The sequence below is a fragment of the Podarcis tiliguerta genome, assembly GCF_965153285.1.
Source record: "Podarcis tiliguerta genome assembly, chromosome: 9".
In the NCBI taxonomy this organism is placed as follows: Eukaryota; Metazoa; Chordata; class Lepidosauria; order Squamata; family Lacertidae; genus Podarcis; species Podarcis tiliguerta.
The window spans coordinates 65,205,465-65,223,863 of NC_139542.1; the positions used below are offsets into that span (position 1 = coordinate 65,205,465).

At 43.4% G+C, this 18,399-nt stretch overlaps 1 protein-coding gene across 1 annotated transcript in view; it reads left to right on the plus strand.

Annotated features, from left to right (window-relative positions):
* The first annotated feature begins 893 nt into the window (after positions 1 to 893).
* DHX15 (DEAH-box helicase 15) overlaps positions 894 to 18,399 on the plus strand; it is a 46,493-nt gene continuing 28,987 nt past the window's right edge. The window contains exons 1-3 of the mRNA XM_083458194.1: positions 894 to 1,105; positions 9,795 to 10,137; positions 18,175 to 18,368. Of these exons, the coding sequence (XP_083314320.1) occupies positions 1,032 to 1,105; positions 9,795 to 10,137; positions 18,175 to 18,368 (611 nt within the window). The 5' untranslated portion in view covers positions 894 to 1,031. The remainder of the gene's footprint in view (positions 1,106 to 9,794; positions 10,138 to 18,174; positions 18,369 to 18,399) is intronic.

Consider the following 18,399-nt stretch of genomic DNA (forward strand, 5'->3'; position numbering starts at 1 on the left):
TGAAGGTAGAATCTGTTTAGGGAAGTTTTTCATGTCTGATGTTTTATCGTGGTTTTGATATTCTGTTGGGAGCCGCCCAGAGTGGCTGGGGAAACCCAGTCAGATGGGGGGTGGATAAAAAATATTATGATGATGATGGCTCAACGGAGGCCTTGCGAGTTTTAAAAGCCAAATCCTGGACTTGAGAAGGATCTAACAAGGAACCTTATATGGCATGAGCCGCAGAAAATAACAATTTTGTTGTTGTTTTTCCAAAAAATTTTATTGGTTTTCACAACATTATAAACAAACACATAAGACAAACATAAATCATAGCCTTATTGAAAATTATTAACACTGTTAAGTGACTTCCTCGCTTCCCCTTGGTTGAATTTCATTGCATATCCTTTTAACGGTTTTCCAAATCACAGTTCTTATAAGATTTAACTTAAACATTAACATCCTTAGATCTTCACATTATGAAATTATGTAAACATATTGATTCCTCACTTAACATAAAAAAATTCCTAAGCCAATTAAGTATTTGCAAGCTGTTTTCAGTTCATTTCACTTAACATATTTAACTAAGGAATCATTAAATTTAATCCACGCAGCAAATAACAAATTTGAGGCGCCTCCAGGGTCGCCTATTGCGCACCCCTAGGCTTGGATGTGAAGGCACAAGTATCTGCCTCGCGAATAAACGGAAGGTCATAGAGGGCTGGAGAAATAAAATGATGATGCCTGTATTAAGGACCCTCTCCTTCCCATCTGTAGCCTCCGGCGGGCCGTGTTTTTTATTTTATTTATTTATTTAAAAAGCAGAAGGGAACCATGCGCATGCCGGAACGCCAGTGCTGGGGGTGAGGTTTCCGACCGGAGCTTTAGCCCCAGCCGTACCTCCTCCTCCTCTCCTCGCGGCTGCCGAGGCCGCTTCCTTCCGGCCGCCATTTTAGCTTGAGCTTTCCCTTGCCTCTCTCTCTCTCCCCCCATCTCCCTCTCTCTCTCTCTCCGCGGCCTCCTCGCGGCCGCCTGCCCTGCCGCCCCCGGCCATGTCCAAGCGCCACCGCCTCGACCTCGGGGAGGACTACGGCTCCAACAAGAAGCGGCTCGCCGCCCCCGATGGGTAAGGAGGAGGAGGAGGAGGAGGAGGAGAAGCGGCGGCGGCGCCTCCCCGCTCGACGAGCACATTCCTGCTCTCTCGGCGCCGTTGTTCGGCGAGGAGGCCGCGCTGGGCGGAGGGAGCGGAGGAAGCGGGCGGGGAGCCGGCGGCCCAAGGCAGGCGGGCCCCTTCTCCCCGCAGGACGCGCTGCGGCCTCCCTGGAGGAGGCTGGCCCGTAGCCAGGCCGGGCCGGCGGCCCCTTTGTGTCCCTCGGCCTCGGTGCTGCCAAGGCTCCCTTTCCGCGCGGGCTCCCAGCGCGCCCCCGGCTCCTTGCCTGCTCGCTCTTAAAACCGCCAGTTCTTCGTCGCGGCTGCTATTATTATTATTATTATTATTATTATTATTATTATATCCTTCGCGACGGGAAAATGCAAATTCTTCGTCGCGGCTGCTGCTATTACTACTATTATTGTTGTTATTATTATTATCCTCTCCCTCACGACGGGAAAATGCAAATTCTGCTGCTATTAATGTTAATAATAATAATAGCAACAGCAGCAACGAAGAATTTGCATTTTCCCGTCGTGAGGGAGATTATAATTATAGTAATAATAATAATATCATTTCCCTCACGACGGGAAAATGCAAATTCTTCGTTGCGGCTGCTGCTGCTATTATTATTATTATTATTATTATTATTATCTCCCGCACGACAGGAAAATGCAAATGAGAATCGACTAAAATATTGGGGGGGGGGGCAGTCGTCATAGATCTCAAGACTCGGCACACGTGCACCGTCTGAATGACCATGCCCTATCCACTTGAGGGGGACCCAGCCTCCTTAAATATTTTATTTTTTTTGGTGGGGGTGGGGTGGGAAGAAAGGGACCTCGGCCCTTAGGAGTTGGCTTTTATGATGAGAATATAAAATGCATAATAAATCGAAAGTTTTGTGTTCCCCACGTATCCCCCCCCCCCACCTGCCATATCTGCTTCAGGCAGCAACAGCCAACTAAAAGACCAGCCAGCAGGGCTTCAGAAAGCACATGGTTTTGTGTTTCTCCGTTGTGGGACTACAATTCCCATCATCCCTAGCTAAGCAAGGCCAGTGGTCGGGGGTGGTGGGAGTTGTAGTCCCCACAACAGCTGGGGGGGCAAGTTTGGCGAGGCACATCCGCAACCCACAGTGCCGCATTGCGCACGCGCGGGTTGCGATTCGGAGCTTCTGTGCATGCACAAAGCATGATTTAGTGTTTTTATGCATGCGCCAAAACCTGGAAGTAACCCATTCCGGTACTTCCGGGTTTTGGTGTGTCCGTAACCCAAAAACACGCAACATGAAGCGTCTGTAACCCGAGGTATGACTAGTGAGAAACCAGGGTTCAGCCTCTATTCCATGTGCAGCTGGGAAATGTTTAGAAATCTGGAGAGCCACTTCAGTTTCAGTGTGGACACAACACTGATAGGGGTGGGGGGAATAGATTATTGTTCTAACAGAGGGTAGCTTTGTTTTTGTTTTTGTGCTTTGGAGACGAGCATGTTTCGTAGATGGGAGCCCACTTCACCCAGTATTTTAAGTTACGTTGTTGAGAGTGCAGCCATCATCGTCCCTGACCATTGGGCCATACTGACTGGGTCTGATGGGAGCTGCAGTCCTAACAAGTATTAGGAGCGCCACAGGTTCCTCACCTTGGTAAGTGTGCGCACACATGTATTCTCAAGTACAGAGATAAAAGGGAGTGGGGTTGGGGGAAGGTGTGTTGTAGAGAGTTAGGCAGAACGTTTAAAATAGTGATGTGGGTGGCTCTATGGTCTAAACCCTGACCATTGGTCCTGATAGCTAGGGATGATGGGAGTTGGAGTCCAACAACTGCTGTAGAAAGGCTGCTTTATCTTATTACTGCTAAGTTCACTCAGGAAACTTTGGTGAGGAACTTGTTGAAGTACAGGCTATGACTATTTTATGTGTGTTTGCATGGTGGCCTTATATGTGCTCTGTAGTAGGCGGGGGGCATTCAGGATCATTGCCTATATTTAATGTCCGTTGTATAACATCTGCAACACAGCCAGGATATGGATATTATGTTGTTCTTTGTAGCTTTGAATGGCATATACTGGGCATTTTCCTTTTGAATGTCACTTTATTAATGAACGGAAGCATTTTCATATGTTGCAAAGCATGTCTTGCACAGATTTTGCACAGGTCCATGGTTATATCTGACACTGATAGTTTGATGTTGAAGCCAGTCATCAGGACTTCATGGATTCCTTTGAAGGAGGCCAGTAACACTGTGTCCTGGAAGCGTTGGGGTAACCTTTAATAATAATAATTCTGCAAAGATCTTTTCATAAATGGAGAAAAGCTAGTGCAATGCCAGTACAGATGGGGGTCTTTGTATTTCAACAGTGTGAATATTCCATAACACTAGCGCCCTCAATACAAAAAGGCTCGCCTCTGCATCACCGCAAGCCAAAAATCATTAGGTTGTGGCAAGACTAATTGGGAACCATTTGATCTTAAACTTAATGCCCTTAACAAGCTATTGGGTAAGGGGGAGGATTCACTCATTCAGGTAAACTGGTCCAGAATTGTTTAGGGCTTTGTAAGTATATAATATGATCTTGAAATCAGCTTAATGGCTAATAGGCAGTTAAGATCCCTGAGGATAAACATTATATGTTTTCATAAGGACCATCTCTCAGACTCTGGCATTATGGACCAGCTGCAGCATCTGGACCATCCATAAGGAAAGCCCCATAAGGCTTTCACAGTAGTCTAAACATGGGGTATTCCTGTCCAGTAAAATGACACAGTTTATATACTGGAGGAAGCTGGCAATAGGCACTCTTTGCCATGGAGATCACTGTGTGTTTGTTCCATCAGAGGGAGTGCAATCCCATCTAGAACAGCCAAAATGCCTCATTCTGTGACCTGAGAACCACTACTCATCGTGTCTCTGACGTAAAGATAAAGGTAAAGGGACCACTGACTGTTAGGTCCAGTTGCGGACGACTGGGTTGCTGCGCTCATCTTGCTTTGCTGGCCGAGGGAGCCGGTGTACATCTTCTGGGTCATGTGGCCAGCATGACTATGCCGCTTCTGGTGAACCAGAGCAGCGCACGGAAACGCCGTTTACCTTCCCACCGAGCAGTACCTATTTATCTACTTGCACTTTGACATGCTTTCGAACTGCTATGTTGACAGGAGCAGGGACCGAGCAACAGGAGCTCACCCCGTCGCGGGGATTTGAACCACTGACCTTCCGATCAGCAAGCCCTAGGCTTATCAGTATTCAATTTCAGTTTATTAACTTAAGTTGGATTGTCAGCTATTGTTGTTCTTGAGTTGGGATAGCCTGGCTTCAGTTGTTCTTGCTCTTGTGACCTCCCATCAGGCCTACTGCAATGTGGTGTTCATGAGGCTCCCCTTGAAAATAGTCCAGAAGCTGCAGCTAGTAGAGAAAATGGCTGCTAGGTTGGTAAGACCTAGCGCTGGCTGCTGTTGTGCTACCAGACCCAATTCTAGGTACTTAGCACTTGGGTACTAAGCCTTAAATGGGTCCAAGTACCTAAAAGAAACCTCCCCTTTTATTACTTGCATGAATTACATGCCCAACAGACTGCTGGAGCATATTCCCTCCCCCATTGAAATATGGTTGATAATATGCTTGAGGATATTGAGAGGCAGGTGGAATTTAAACTTCCATCTTGCACACTGGTCGTATAGGTCTGCACCGTTTCAGTGATGTAGCTTAAATGTTGTGTTGTGTGAGTGAACTAGGTTGCCTGAAAGCCAGGTTCCTATTATAACTAGGAACCAACTAGAAAAAAACTTGGTTAATGGACCATTCAAATATTCTGAAATTTTTTTTGGCGGGGGGACAGGAAGAGTGAGCGGGGTGGGGTGGGGAGGCTGCCAGAGGGAGGTGCCCATGATACCCTCTCAAAATTCCTAGTGACCCACATCCTCAAAATGATTGGGAACCCTTGCTTTTGTACAAATTTGTGTGTGCTGTGACACCAAAAGTGGTTTGGCTGGAGCATTTTTAGGCATTTCATCTTCCACTTCAGGCAACTGTCCAAGAGGGTAAAATTTTGACTGGTTGTACAAGCTGGGCAGCTGATTTGCCTAGACTTGCACTAGTTTGATGGGTTGTATATGTTTTATGCTTCTCTGAATTTTGTATTGTTATTCCTCTTCAGAAATGCATTTAGTGTTTGTTTTTTTGCTATATTTTAATCCTTCTTTTCCCCCACAGAGGTCAGGGTGATATATGAGCATTTGTCACAGGAAAGTTGTAAGTCAGGGAACGTGTTCACATTAATGAGAAACTTACAAAGTCCTGAAAGGTGCAGGGCTTGGGAACAAGGGGCTTTCCATTGTACTGTAGCTACCAGATGATACCACAAAAATGTTACTGGCCACTTAGCAAGGACATTCTTAACTTCAGGGAATATTTGATAGAACATACATGTGGCCATATAATAGATGGTTGGTTGAATATTCCAACCATTCCACCATGCTATACGGGAGGGAGATGGAACTGCAGGGCCTCTCTATCCACTCTGCTGATACACCAACAGCTTTAGGTTCTTACCAAATCATTCTATTTCAGCTGGTCATTGCAAGAGTTGGCGCCTGAGCATGCTTCTATCTCCCTCCCTCCCTTTTCCATTTGTTTTGTGTATTTTAGACAGTAAGTCTTAGGACAGGGACTGCCTTATCATGGAGGCATTTTTTGACTGAAAAGCAGAAGAAAAATAGGTTTAAATTTTTATTTTTTTTACCGCTATCCCAATCCTGATTTACAAAACTGATGCTTCTTAGTAGTTAGCTGTTAGTTATTCACTCTGAGCAAGTGGGCTATTTTGAGGATGCTACTTTCAGACCCACAACTCTTATTTGGTTGCTGGTATTCACACAGTCCACATGTAATGGAAAAGTAATGGTTCCCACCATGAAAGCAAGTCACCGGGAGCATGCCTTCCCACTGCAAAAGGAAGCAGCTTCTGTTATGCAGCAGTGAGGAGGACACTGAAAGTTTCTATTTTATTTTAAACTAACCAACTTGGGGGAAATGTGGTCTGCCCAGGCGTGTCCCAAGAGCTGCATGTGGTCCTTAGTCTAATTCTCCTTTTGGGGATGCCCAGAGTGAGAAGGAAAGTGGAAGGTGAGGAAATATGGAGGGTACACCAGAAATGGATGTCACAGTGGGAGAAGGATAGGAAATCCTCTGAAAGTGATTAGTTCAGACCTCTGGTAAGAGCAAGCTGTCCTTTGGCAACTGCTGGGCAAGGAGGGGAAGGGAAGAGAAAGAAGGAAAGCGGGTGGCAGAGAAAGGAAGAAAAGATGACCCCATCCACTTTTTACTCGGGTTTTGCACCCACTTCTACCTTGAGAGAATGCAGACCTTGACAGAAAAGTGTTTCCTCTCCCTAGTTTAGTGGCCAATGAAAAGAGGCCAAAATCAAAGTGTGGTGTCAAATTGTCATTTGGTCTCCAGCCATAGTTTAAAGGAATCACACTTCCCCAAGGCTCACAGTTGTTCTTTGTGTTACTGAGAAACCATGATTTCCTATTCTGTTTCAACAGAACAAGTGGGTATGTAGAGGCGGGTAATTGACTTTTCACCCACTTGGATTGCATGTGGCAATGCCATAGTTTGCAGTAGTTCATACTGATGTGGTAATGTTGATGTGCTGCTGTACTAATAGAACAGGGGTCCCTAACCTGCGGCCCATGGGCCGGAAGCAGCCCACGGAGGTCGTTTAACCGGCCCGTGAGAACTGCCCCCAAACTGAGTTGCCCACTCGGTGAGTCCCCATGTGCTGCAGTAAATTGTGGCGCTGGAAATCGCTTCTGTGCATGCCCAGATGCCAGAAATAGCTTCTGCGCAGACACCATTTTCAGTGTCTGCGCATGCACAGAAGTGGTTTTTGGCGCTGCGGATATGCGCAGACGCAATTTCCAGTGTTGCATTGCACCGGCCCGGCCCATGGAGGATCTGGCCCATACCCAGTAAGCCTTGCCAACCCCTGTAATAGAAGTCCTGAGTCTACTCATTTTGGTTGCACACAACCATACATACCTAAGCTGGTATAGGTGGAGCAGTTTCTGCAATTGGTCCTATATAGTTTGCTTATTTAAAATATTTATGTACCACTTGGCAGGTGGATCTCACAAAGTAGTTTTGTTTCCTACCAGTGGGGTCCCCTCTTGGTATGGTGACCCTCAAGTCCACATGTGCTTGGCATAGTGACCCATTGTTTTATTGTCACATGAATTTTTGACCATCGGTCTTCAGCGGCCATTGATTATGTGCATTTTAACTACAAGGTTGCCATTACTTGAGGCATCCAAGAAAAAAAATACTGAACACCCCTATTAATGTGGAATTTTTTGAAATATTTATAGTGCTTACAAAATTATTCAGTTTTTTTATAGGAGTGTAAGAACACCAAGCATCTGATAGCAAGATATTGCTTCATAAGCTATAAAAATATTCTTAAAACATACAGCTGCACAGGCAGTGCTAGATATAGCAAACTTAGAATATTTTTAATAGTTTTATTCACTATAAAGTCCATTTTGGCGAGTGTAAGTGTAAGCTGTGCTTTCATTTTGCCAACAAGTAGGTCAGTGTGGGGTTTGATGATTGTGAGACATAGTCTCAGATCATTATTAATGTATAAGATAAAGATATTATTTCTCATTTCAACTAAGCAAACTTCAGATTACCCTTGACTTAACTATTGGCTAATCCTGGCAGTAGATCCAGTGACAGTTTGCCACAAGGTGCTTGTAGGGGGAGTTGTTTTGAGTGACTATAACAGCTTGCCTCTTATGGTGTGAGTGTCTTGTGATGAACTGTTACTAGATCTGCTGCCAGTCGCCAAGCATTAAAATATAAGACTCAAGCCTTTCTGCTGTACAGTTATAAGTGTCAACACAGCGTTACAATATGCCTTTACCTTTTTAAAAATAATATGCCAAGAAGCTATAAGCGGTATTCATCATACTAGTTAAGGATTAAAAGCCATAATTATCTGGGTTATACTTGTAAAGACTGCAACCCATTAGCAGAGGCATTGCAACCAGCTAGCAGGTTGTGACACACAGGTTGGAAATACTGCTTTAAATGGCTTTAGCAAACAGCTAGAGTGGACTTCGTACTTCACATTTGTAACTGCGCACCACCTAAAAAGTACGGAGTAGTACTAACAATATTTTTATGTATGTATGTATGTATGTATGTATGTTCTAGAATAAATCAAAGGAAGTTATAGTATCCGTTTATCAATACTATACTATCACCACTGCATAACACTTGTATTTAAAGCAGGATGGTCATCTTAGTCAGTTGGTTGAATTTGCATTGCAATATAAGCATAATCTTGCCTTTAGATCATGTATATGTGAGTGTTGTAGTAGCATAATCTTAGGTAATTCCCTCTTTGTCTAGGAGAATAGTAAAAGCCTCTTTTAAGATGAGACTTGCCAAGAGAGAAGTTAAAACATCTGCTGCCTAATTAATCAGGTCAACTTTTTGATTGGTCAAAATACTTATGGTAAATTAAATGTTCCCATCTAAATTTAAAGGCATTTTCCTGGAAGTTAATGCCACATATAATATCCATCAGTGGTTTGAAGGAGGTGGGTTGAACTAGGTTGTGTCTCCATCATAGTTAGTTAACAGCATCACCACTGATTCTTTGTTTCATCTATTTGTTGACCTTTTCTCCTTTCCTGGCTGGTAAGATTCCTTTTTCTGTGTCATTGTCATATTGTGTCTTCCACTGACATCTTTGGCTTGGAAGTGCAGAAAGAGAGCCAAACACAAATCCTTAATTTTACAGTTGCTCCCGTGTCTTTAAGCAAATTGGAGTGCAAAAGGCAGATGGTCTTCATTATGAGAATTCTTGGATTGTGGTGCTAGGTAGTATATAGGCTGTATGTCGTTGGATGTGGGTGTTCTCTTATAACAAATTTAGTATGCAGGATTGTTCAAGAGATCTATGAATTGAAAAAAAATCAAACTTGATTTATATCAATAACATACATATCCATATGACCAGTTTGGATGCTTTTCAGTCGTTTCTCCAGTGATTGCAGACAGCTTCCCTTAAACACAAGACCACTGCAGATTGCCTCTTGAAACAGGCAATTTTGGGTGTGTTATAGATGTGCTCTCCATTCATGTGGAGCAATGGTGAAGCCCAAGAAACATGGCCAGTGCCCTGATTGTGCACCCTAGAACACCTGTAGGAATCATGTGCCTTGCCCAGGGATTCAGTTGTAGATCTATGGAGGTTCCTTGGCAGATGTCAGTGTGGAAGGAATTTCCTGGGATTGGGGCGTTTGAAACCCTGGCACTAAATTCCTGAGTGCTTATCTGCTTCAAATAAAAAGCTTTCAGGCCCTGCATTGGTATTTTCAGATTTGCAAAGCAAGGCAGAACAGAAATGGAATACCCTAATTTTTATAGGTTTAGTTCATGATGAAGCTGTTCTGAAAACCCAGAATGACTTGTCTATCTTTGGTTATCATCATCATGGCAAATCATTCTAGAATATCTTACGTAGAGGGAAAGGTAATCTAGAACCAATAGAAACATGGGCTTGTTTATTTCCAATAAGGAAATTTTGTAATAGAGAGCCTTTACTATGGTTATTTCAATGTAACTTATTTTTCTTTGTCCTGGAAATCATTTAGGAAGGATCGAGATCGTGAACGGGATCGTGATGACCGGTCCAAAGACCGTGACAGGGATCGAGATAGAGACCGTGACAGGGAAAGAGATAAGGAAAAGGATTTACGCCCATCAACCAATTCTGCACTCCTTCCTGGTGTTGGGTTGCCACCTTTAAAGCCAGCTGTCCTTCCACAGGGTATTAATCCATTTACAAATCTACCACATACACCTCGTTACTATGAAATCTTAAAGAAACGACTTCAGCTCCCTGTCTGGGAATATAAGGAAAGATTTACTGATATTCTGATCAGACACCAGTCTTTTGTACTTGTTGGTGAGACAGGTTCTGGCAAAACAACACAGGTAAGTTATTTTTCCAACCTTTATTCATTTGTAAAGATTTTGTGGTGTGCGGCAAGTGTTAAATGTTTGGAAGGATTCTGTGAAAGTGTTAAGTGTTGTACTAGCAATATTTCAGTGTCCTTAACGAAATTCGCTGTGCAGTGACACATCACAGGTCTTACCCTTTTGAGCAAGATCTGTTTAATGAACCTTTCAGTTGCTTAATGACTAGAAAATGATGTAATGAGATTTCACTCTCCTCCCCCACCTCTGGTAGTCTGTCTGTCTCTTCAGGGTCTGTTACCTTTTCATAAAAGGTTCAGTGATGTTTGAATTGCTCAATACAAGCCTGTGTTAATCTACAAATAACTGCTATTCTGGTTACTTGGATGTGGTGGACTTATAATAATGGTAAGAAAGTATGGGAAGGCACTTACTCAAACCGTATTTTTCTGAAACTGGCTACTGGCTTAATGGAAAAACAACAATGTATTCCAGTTCTTATTCATTGATAGCAACTGAATTGCTTTGTTTTATATTCCTTGACAATATAAAATGACTGTTTGTTGCCTATGTGGGTAGTGTTAGATCTAATCCTCTAGAAAGAATTATGTCGCTGATACAGGTGTGAAGAACATATTGCTCTCAAAAGTCATAGATGCAGGGCTCATTGTTCTCGGAGTTCACATAAAGGACAGTATTTTAAAAGCTACACAGAAACAGACTTGTTACAAGAACAAAATGTTCTGGTGTATTTGCTCTTAATTTTCAATATACAGTATATACCGTATTTTTCGCCCTATAAGACGCACTTTTTCCCCTCCAAAAATGAAGGGGAAATCTGGGTGCGTCCTATGGGGCGAATGCAGGCATCGCGGACCTCTCCAGCAGCAGCGGGAGCGCTCCCGCTGCTGGCGGAGGGGTGCCTGCATGCTGAAGCCTGTGCGCGCTGAGCTCAGCGCGTCCAGGCTTCGCGGACCTCTCCGGCAGCAGCGGGAGCGCTCCCGCTGCTGGCGGAGGGGTGCCTGCATGCTGAAGCCTGCGCGCGCTGAGCTCAGCGCGTCCAGGCTTCGCGGACCTCTCCGGCAGCAGCGGGAGCGCTCCCGCTGCTGGCGGAGGGGTGCCTGCATGCTGGAGCCTGCGCGCGCTGAGCTCAGCGCGTCCAGGCTTCGCGGACCTCTCCGCCAGCAGCGGGAGCGCTCCCGCTGCTGGCGGAGGGGTGCCTGCATGCTGGAGCCTGCGCGCGCTGAGCTCAGCGCGTCCAGGCTTCGCGGACCTCTCCGGCAGCAGCGGGAGCGCTCCCGCTGCTGGCGGAGGGGTGCCTGCATGCTGGAGCCTGCGCGCGCTGAGCTCAGCGCGTCCAGGCTTCGCGGACCTCTCCGGCAGCAGCGGGAGCGCTCCCGCTGCTGGCGGAGGGGTGCCTGCATGCTGGAGCCTGCGCGCGCTGAGCTCAGCGCGTCCAGGCTTCGCGGACCTCTCCGGCAGCAGCGGGAGCGCTCCCGCTGCTGGCGGAGGGGTGCCTGCATGCTGGAGCCTGCGCGCGCTGAGCTCAGCGCGTCCAGGCTTCGCGGACCTCTCCGGCAGCAGCGGGAGCGCTCCCGCTGCTGGCGGAGGGGTGCCTGCATGCTGGAGCCTGCGCGCGCTGAGCTCAGCGCGTCCAGGCTTCGCGGACCTCTCCGCTAGCAGCGGGAGCCAGCACTGGGCTCCCACGGCTTGCAGAGAGCTGCCTGTTTGGGGGCTGGGGTCGGGGGAAGCTCGGGCTTCCCCAACCCCGCGCCTGGGGGGGAAATAATTTTTTTCCTTTATTTCCCCCCCAAAAAACTAGGTGCGCCTTATGGGACGGTGCGTCCTATAGGGCGAAAAATACGGTATATATAAATCTCCTCATTTCATCACCTTTGCAACCATTAGTCCCATAGGTATCAGTGAGATTTCTGACAGTGGTGAAGAATTTTCTGTGCTTGGGCCCTTTGTAGTCTGTCAAAGGGAGATATTCAGAATCATAGAATTGTAGAGTTGGAAGGGACCAAGAGGGTTATCTAGTCCTACTCTCTGCAAGGCATGAATCTAAAGAAAACATCCACATATGCTGGTAAAGGAATACTTCAGTACTTAATACTCAGTACATTCAGAACTATCAGTTTGGGGCATGGCCATGAAGGAAAGAATATGGCCGCTTAAACTTTAAGCTCTACTCCAGAAAAACAGCTTGGAGCAAGAGCTTGCTGTCTAAAAACCCCAAACCTTGAAGGAGAGAGGAATGCAAAAGGATTCAGAAAAGTCAAAAATGAAAGGCCTCACTCAATTCTTTCTGCACATAGATAGAAAGCTCACCTCCCCAAGGACACTAATGCAGGCCAAAGCCAAGATGGTACCTCTCTTGAAAAAGGTGTGTTCCTCACTGGAGAAAGAAAATGGTAACAATGTCTTAAGAGAAGAATTTGCAGCCCAACAAGAAGCCATAAAGGAGCTTATTAAAAATACTCAGAAAAAACTACGCAATGCTTCCAATGGAAACAAAACTGGCAGAATGTAACAAGAGGCTTTACTCCTTAACAGAAACAACTGCAGCAACAAAAGATTAAGGCAAATCTATGATAAAAAGTTCAAAGAATTGCAAAAAGAAAAAACAGATATATGAAGATGCAGAAAATCAAAATAGGAGAATTAATTTACATTTTCATTTTTCTGAAGAGGCAGTGGAAGAGAATGATCCTGCACACTTCATTGCCTCTTGGCCTAAATCACTTGCTTCCAGACCTCATAATCTCTGCTGATGATTTTGAACGGGTACACAGAGCACTCGAACCCAAACTGATAGAGGGAGCTGCCCTCATGATACAATTGTCTGCTTTGCCCGTTACAAGAAGGAGGAAATGTGGAATAAACTGAGGAACCTAATACCCATAACATATAAAAACAGCCCAGTTGCGGTGATGGAGGAGCTGGATTTTGAAACACTCAAGAAAAGGAAAAACTCGCTGTGCTGGCACGATTAAACAATAAGAAGCTGGAATTAAATAATGCTTAGGCTTTTCCTTCTGTCTTATCATCATGAGAGGATCAGCACAGCTCACAGCAACAAATAGACTTGAAGCAACAGATCTCCTCAACAGTCTTGGAATCAACCTGCCTCTGGCATGGCAGCTAGGAGAGGCAGTGGAAGAAGGAACACTCTGACCTTTCCAATGGAGGTTGGGAGGATGCAAACAGGAGAAAAAGATCTCGCAAAAGCCTGACACATAACAGCCAAGGAGACCATTACAACACACCAAGCAGATTCCTATGTCCTGCTTCCTGAGACAGACGGATGCCAACAACAACAACCAACATCAGACCAAGAAATATGGACTAAATCTTCACTGTTTTGTCTAACCCAATTATCAGTAAGGCAGCCACAAGACCAATAGCCTCATTTGAAAGACTTGTAAATTCCTTCTGAGGATAAGGTCTAGATGTAACACCCACAATCTACATAGATTGTGCATTGAGAGCTGGACCATAAAGAAGGCTGATCACCAAAGAATTGATGCTTTTGAATTATGGTGCTGGAGGAGACTCTTGAGAGTCCCATGGACTGCAAGAAGATCAAACCTCTCCATTCTGAAGGAAATCAGCCCTGAGTGCTCACTGGAAGGACAGATCCTGAAGCTGAGGCTCCAATACTTTGGCCACCTCATGAGAAGAGAAGACTCCCTGGAAAAGGCCCTGATGTTGGGAAAGATGGAGGGCACAAGGAGAAGGGGACGACAGAGGACGAGATGGTTGGACAGTGTTCTCGAAGCTACCAGCATGAGTTTGACCAAGCTGCGGGAGGCAGTGGAAGACAGGAGTGCCTGGTGTGCTCTGGTCCATGGGGTCACAAAGAGTTGGGCACAACTAAACAACAAAAGCAACAACTCAATGCATTGGTGGGTTCACTTGACTCAATTAAACATCAGTGTGAATGTGATTTCGGTTATGAATTTGACCCAAGTCAGTGAAATAGACTTTGGACAAAAAAGCCTTTAAGTCCCTTTTGGCAAGCTATAGAGAATTAACCCTAAAACTCATATAGGTAGCTGACAGTGATCCATCCCAACACCTCACCACATAACTGGAGGGGCTGCCCCACACCCGGTATATATCTCCACATGTTGTGGGAATATACAGAAGTTCAAACATTCTGGAATTTGATACTTCAATAAATTAATAAAATAACAAAAAATAGAAGTTGAACCAGAATTAGCTTTATTAAATGCATTTGAAGACAACAGTCTGGATTTACTGTACATAATAAAGAATTAGTAAGTCATTTATTACAAGTGGTGAGATGCAGCATAACCAGATACTGGAAAGACCTTTCTGGTAGAACGATAGACGATTGGTACAAAACAGTTTGGGAAACAGCCCTCCTTGAGAGATTAAAAAATAAAATACAGTTGACATGTGGACAGATCAAGAAAAACGGCTTTCCTCTTATGTGGTTTAAAATTTCATAACATATGCCAGTATTTCAGAAAATGAACAACCCCTCTCATCAGCATTTGGCTCAATCTGGTTGATTTAAATTTAAGCATAAATTATTATCTTAACTTTGAGTCAATATGTTGTTGTTGTTTAGTCGTTCAGTCGTGTCCGACTCTTCGTGACCCCATGGACCAGAGCATGCCAGGCACTCCTGTCTTCTGAGTCAATATACTAACACTTTATACTGTTTCATTGGTAACATATAGGAAAAATGACTATTACTCATACGTAATCTAAGCACAACCACAAGGGTTCCTCATGGGCATTTTAGCTACGTGGTATTGAATGTTACCTGTTCTATCTTGTTTCCCCCTTTGTTTTTATTTTAACCTGTTCACAAACCAATAACTTATACATGGACTTTTTGAACCATACATTGCAGGTATTACTGCAAATTGTTTTTCCAAAAAAAGGTGAAGAATCTGTTTTGTAGGAAAGAACTCTGCTCTAAAACAAAGAGGAAAAGTATGATACAGTGAATATTTGTGTTCTTGTTAAAGAGTCATCGGGGTCTAACATCTTGGGTATCTAAAATACAGTACATATTTTATTATAGGCTAGGATGTTATGACTATCAAAGTGACTATCAAAGCTATTAGTCTTCTGCATTCTTCGATGAATTCAGAACAATTTAGCCTTTTCTTTCTTGTGGAGGCATCTAGCTCCCATGAAATGGAGATACAGCAAAGAATCAGGGTCCAGATGATGGTTTGCCGAGTAGTGACATGTGATGCAGGTTTTGTTAAGAGTGTAGGACCAAAAATTCTTAATGATCTTCTTGGCAGAGTGAGGATTTGAGCCTGTTCCCCTGATTCTAGCCCAATACTCTTCTCACTAGACTGATGTTTTCTAATGGTTCCAAGTTTTGTGAGTGAGTAATTCCTTATGCTTGTCATTTTTTTTTTTCAAGACTCATTGTGTAGGATCGTGCCAGCTGCCTAGGCTGCCTCCAAATTCGGTGGCTACCAGAAGTATTCACTTTTTCAGTGTGTTCATCACACTGTATGTTCTTTCTGCACAATGACATTCTGCTGTAGATCAAGCCATTTGAGGTTCAACACACATACAATGGAATGTGCATTCTAGGTGCCATCCTCCCCCTTTTAATCAGTAATTAAATTGATTAAATGCTCTTGCACCATAAATTACCGTTATAGCAGCAGGGTATTATAGCACTGTACATCTCTTTCATAAAGTGTTTTAGCGATAATTTAAAAATTGGTTTTTTAAAAATAAAATGGTATGTTCTGAGCTGTGATAGGTTTATTTCTGGAAATGTCACTTCCCACCTCTTAAACACCCCCTCTGGAAAAGACAGAAGAGTAATACTTAAAGGCATCTAGTGGAGATTGAACCACTCTTCCATTCTTCTAAAAAAGGGCAGGCTTTCTTCCAGTCTGAAAAAAGATAGAGGAACCTCGGGGTGATACAGAATGACAGTGATTAGATGACACTGTTGTGTGGATATACAGTAAAAAGTGAATGAAGCTTGGGAATTCCACACTATAGATACCTAATGTGAAAGTAGCGTGGTAAGTTGTATGATACCTTATGTGAAGTGCTTAGCAAGATCTGCCTGAAACTGATATATAAATTCTGTAAATAATAATAATAATAATAATAATAATAATAGTTGTTGGGATCCTTTCAGCAATATTTGGATTTTATTTTGACATATTAGTTTGACAGGGTATCTGTCCTAAAGTAATCTTCACGCAGTTCTGCAAAAACTCTTGCATAATTGCACCAGACTAAACCGTTGCCAAAAACATATTCCTAATTGATATTATAGCTTTTGTTCTGGCTTGCTGTTTGTAGCTATGTCTTAAATAGCCAGCCTGTTGGTTTTAGGAACACACACTGCCTCAGTGAACTGACAGGGTATAACACCTGCTTTCATAATAGCCACATTTAAAGTTATTTTCAAATGCACAAACACAACAACAAATATGGCAGATAGATCTTCCCCACAGGCATTCATTCTTCTTTGCCACAGGTCAGGATTTCATTTTGTCAATAGTGCTTGCCAATCATTTGTGTCAAATTTCCTTATCCAGGAGCATATAAGTAAAAAGACTAGAGTAATTCAGTCTCCTTCCATAATCTTTATATGGGATACGATTGTTTTTCCTCTTGAAAGAATGCTAGAGGAAATGTGTAGAAAGTTGCATAGCTGAAAGCTCTCCTTAGTTTGCTAGAAAGAGGCTATAGCAGATTTTTCCACCACTAGGGAAGATCTTGTTAACCAAAGGGTGGTAGCCAGGATGTTCTTAACTGTAGGATTAAGCATTCATTGGAATCCTCACTTGATATGGTCTCCAGTTTAATCAGGACATTTTCCAAGTACTTGCCAGCGGATTGAGTACCTGAGTTGCATTAAGTTATTTTACTTCACATCTTTCATCTTCCTTGCTCATGTATTGAAGCATTAGGGGTCATAAAAGGAAAATGTGTATCTTCTCTTCTTGAAGCAGTCACTTAAAGATCATGCCATTTTATCTTTGGTTGTTGGCTGTAGCATCACCATTAGGTCTCTGTAGTTTAAGGCTACTTTGCTTAGTCCCCGCAGAACATCAATATGAACTCCATTGTTCTGCTGTTTTATTAAACAGCTTAATTCAGGTAAAGCTTCAAATTCCTATCCCTGCATTTTCGCATAGTCAAGATAGATACAAGGTAGTCTATATGAAATTGGGGGATATGTCTTCTTTTATTGCTCCTCCTCCTCTGACTGTCTTAAATAGGAATTTAGTGCTGCATGCAGTCCTCTGCCTCTCCCCTCTCAGTTCAACAGCCACTTGTCTCAAAGATGAATGTATAATACTCGTGTTTCTAAAAGCAGCTTTCAGAATGGCATTAAACATACCATTCACACCCCAAAACCTGCAGATTTTTGAGCCACATTGAGTTGAACCCATTATATTCTGTTTGTATTTGAGGGAAGTTGTGTGTTTTACATGCTGATGCTCTCGTATGAAATAGCATTGTATTCAATGGTTGGAGGTTAAACAAAGTAGACACTGGGGAAAAAATTAGTACTTTGCTTTTGAGTTCATTTAATTTGGTTAAAAAAATTCTATGTCCCTTTTGCTACTGTGTATCCTAGTTTATCTCTTGTTAGGCTGTACTAAACCAGTTACCTTAGTATCTTTTAAAATGTCTTTTACAGAAGCACTTCTTTTCATATTAGTGTACAACTTTTCACAGTAATATGATCCAATTTTTTAGCTATTGGAGTTGCAAGTGGAATGCTTTGTCATAGATTTACACTTTCTTTGAATAGTAACTGTCTGAAAGAGACTGATATTTATCTTCAGTAAATATGAAGGCTAAGCGAAACACTTCAGCACTTAGTTTCATAGTCATTGGTGGCTATTTGGTCATTTTAATGTGCATTGAACACAGGTTCCTATGACGCTTGTCCCTTTCTTCCCTGCTTGTGTCAGTTTAATACAAGCTTCTTGAATAAGGGCCCATTTGTATTTATCATTTAACAACTCTGATACATTTTAGAAATATAAATAATATACCGAAGATTTTTCCTGTTAGATTCCTCAGTGGTGCGTTGATTATATGCGGTCACTGCCGGGGCCAAAGAGAGGTGTTGCTTGTACCCAGCCCAGAAGAGTTGCCGCAATGAGTGTGGCCCAGCGTGTTGCTGATGAGATGGATGTCATGTTAGGACAAGAAGTTGGGTACTCTATTCGATTTGAAGACTGCAGTAGTGCAAAAACTATTCTGAAGTAAGTATTGAATGCCACCCTTTCCTAAATT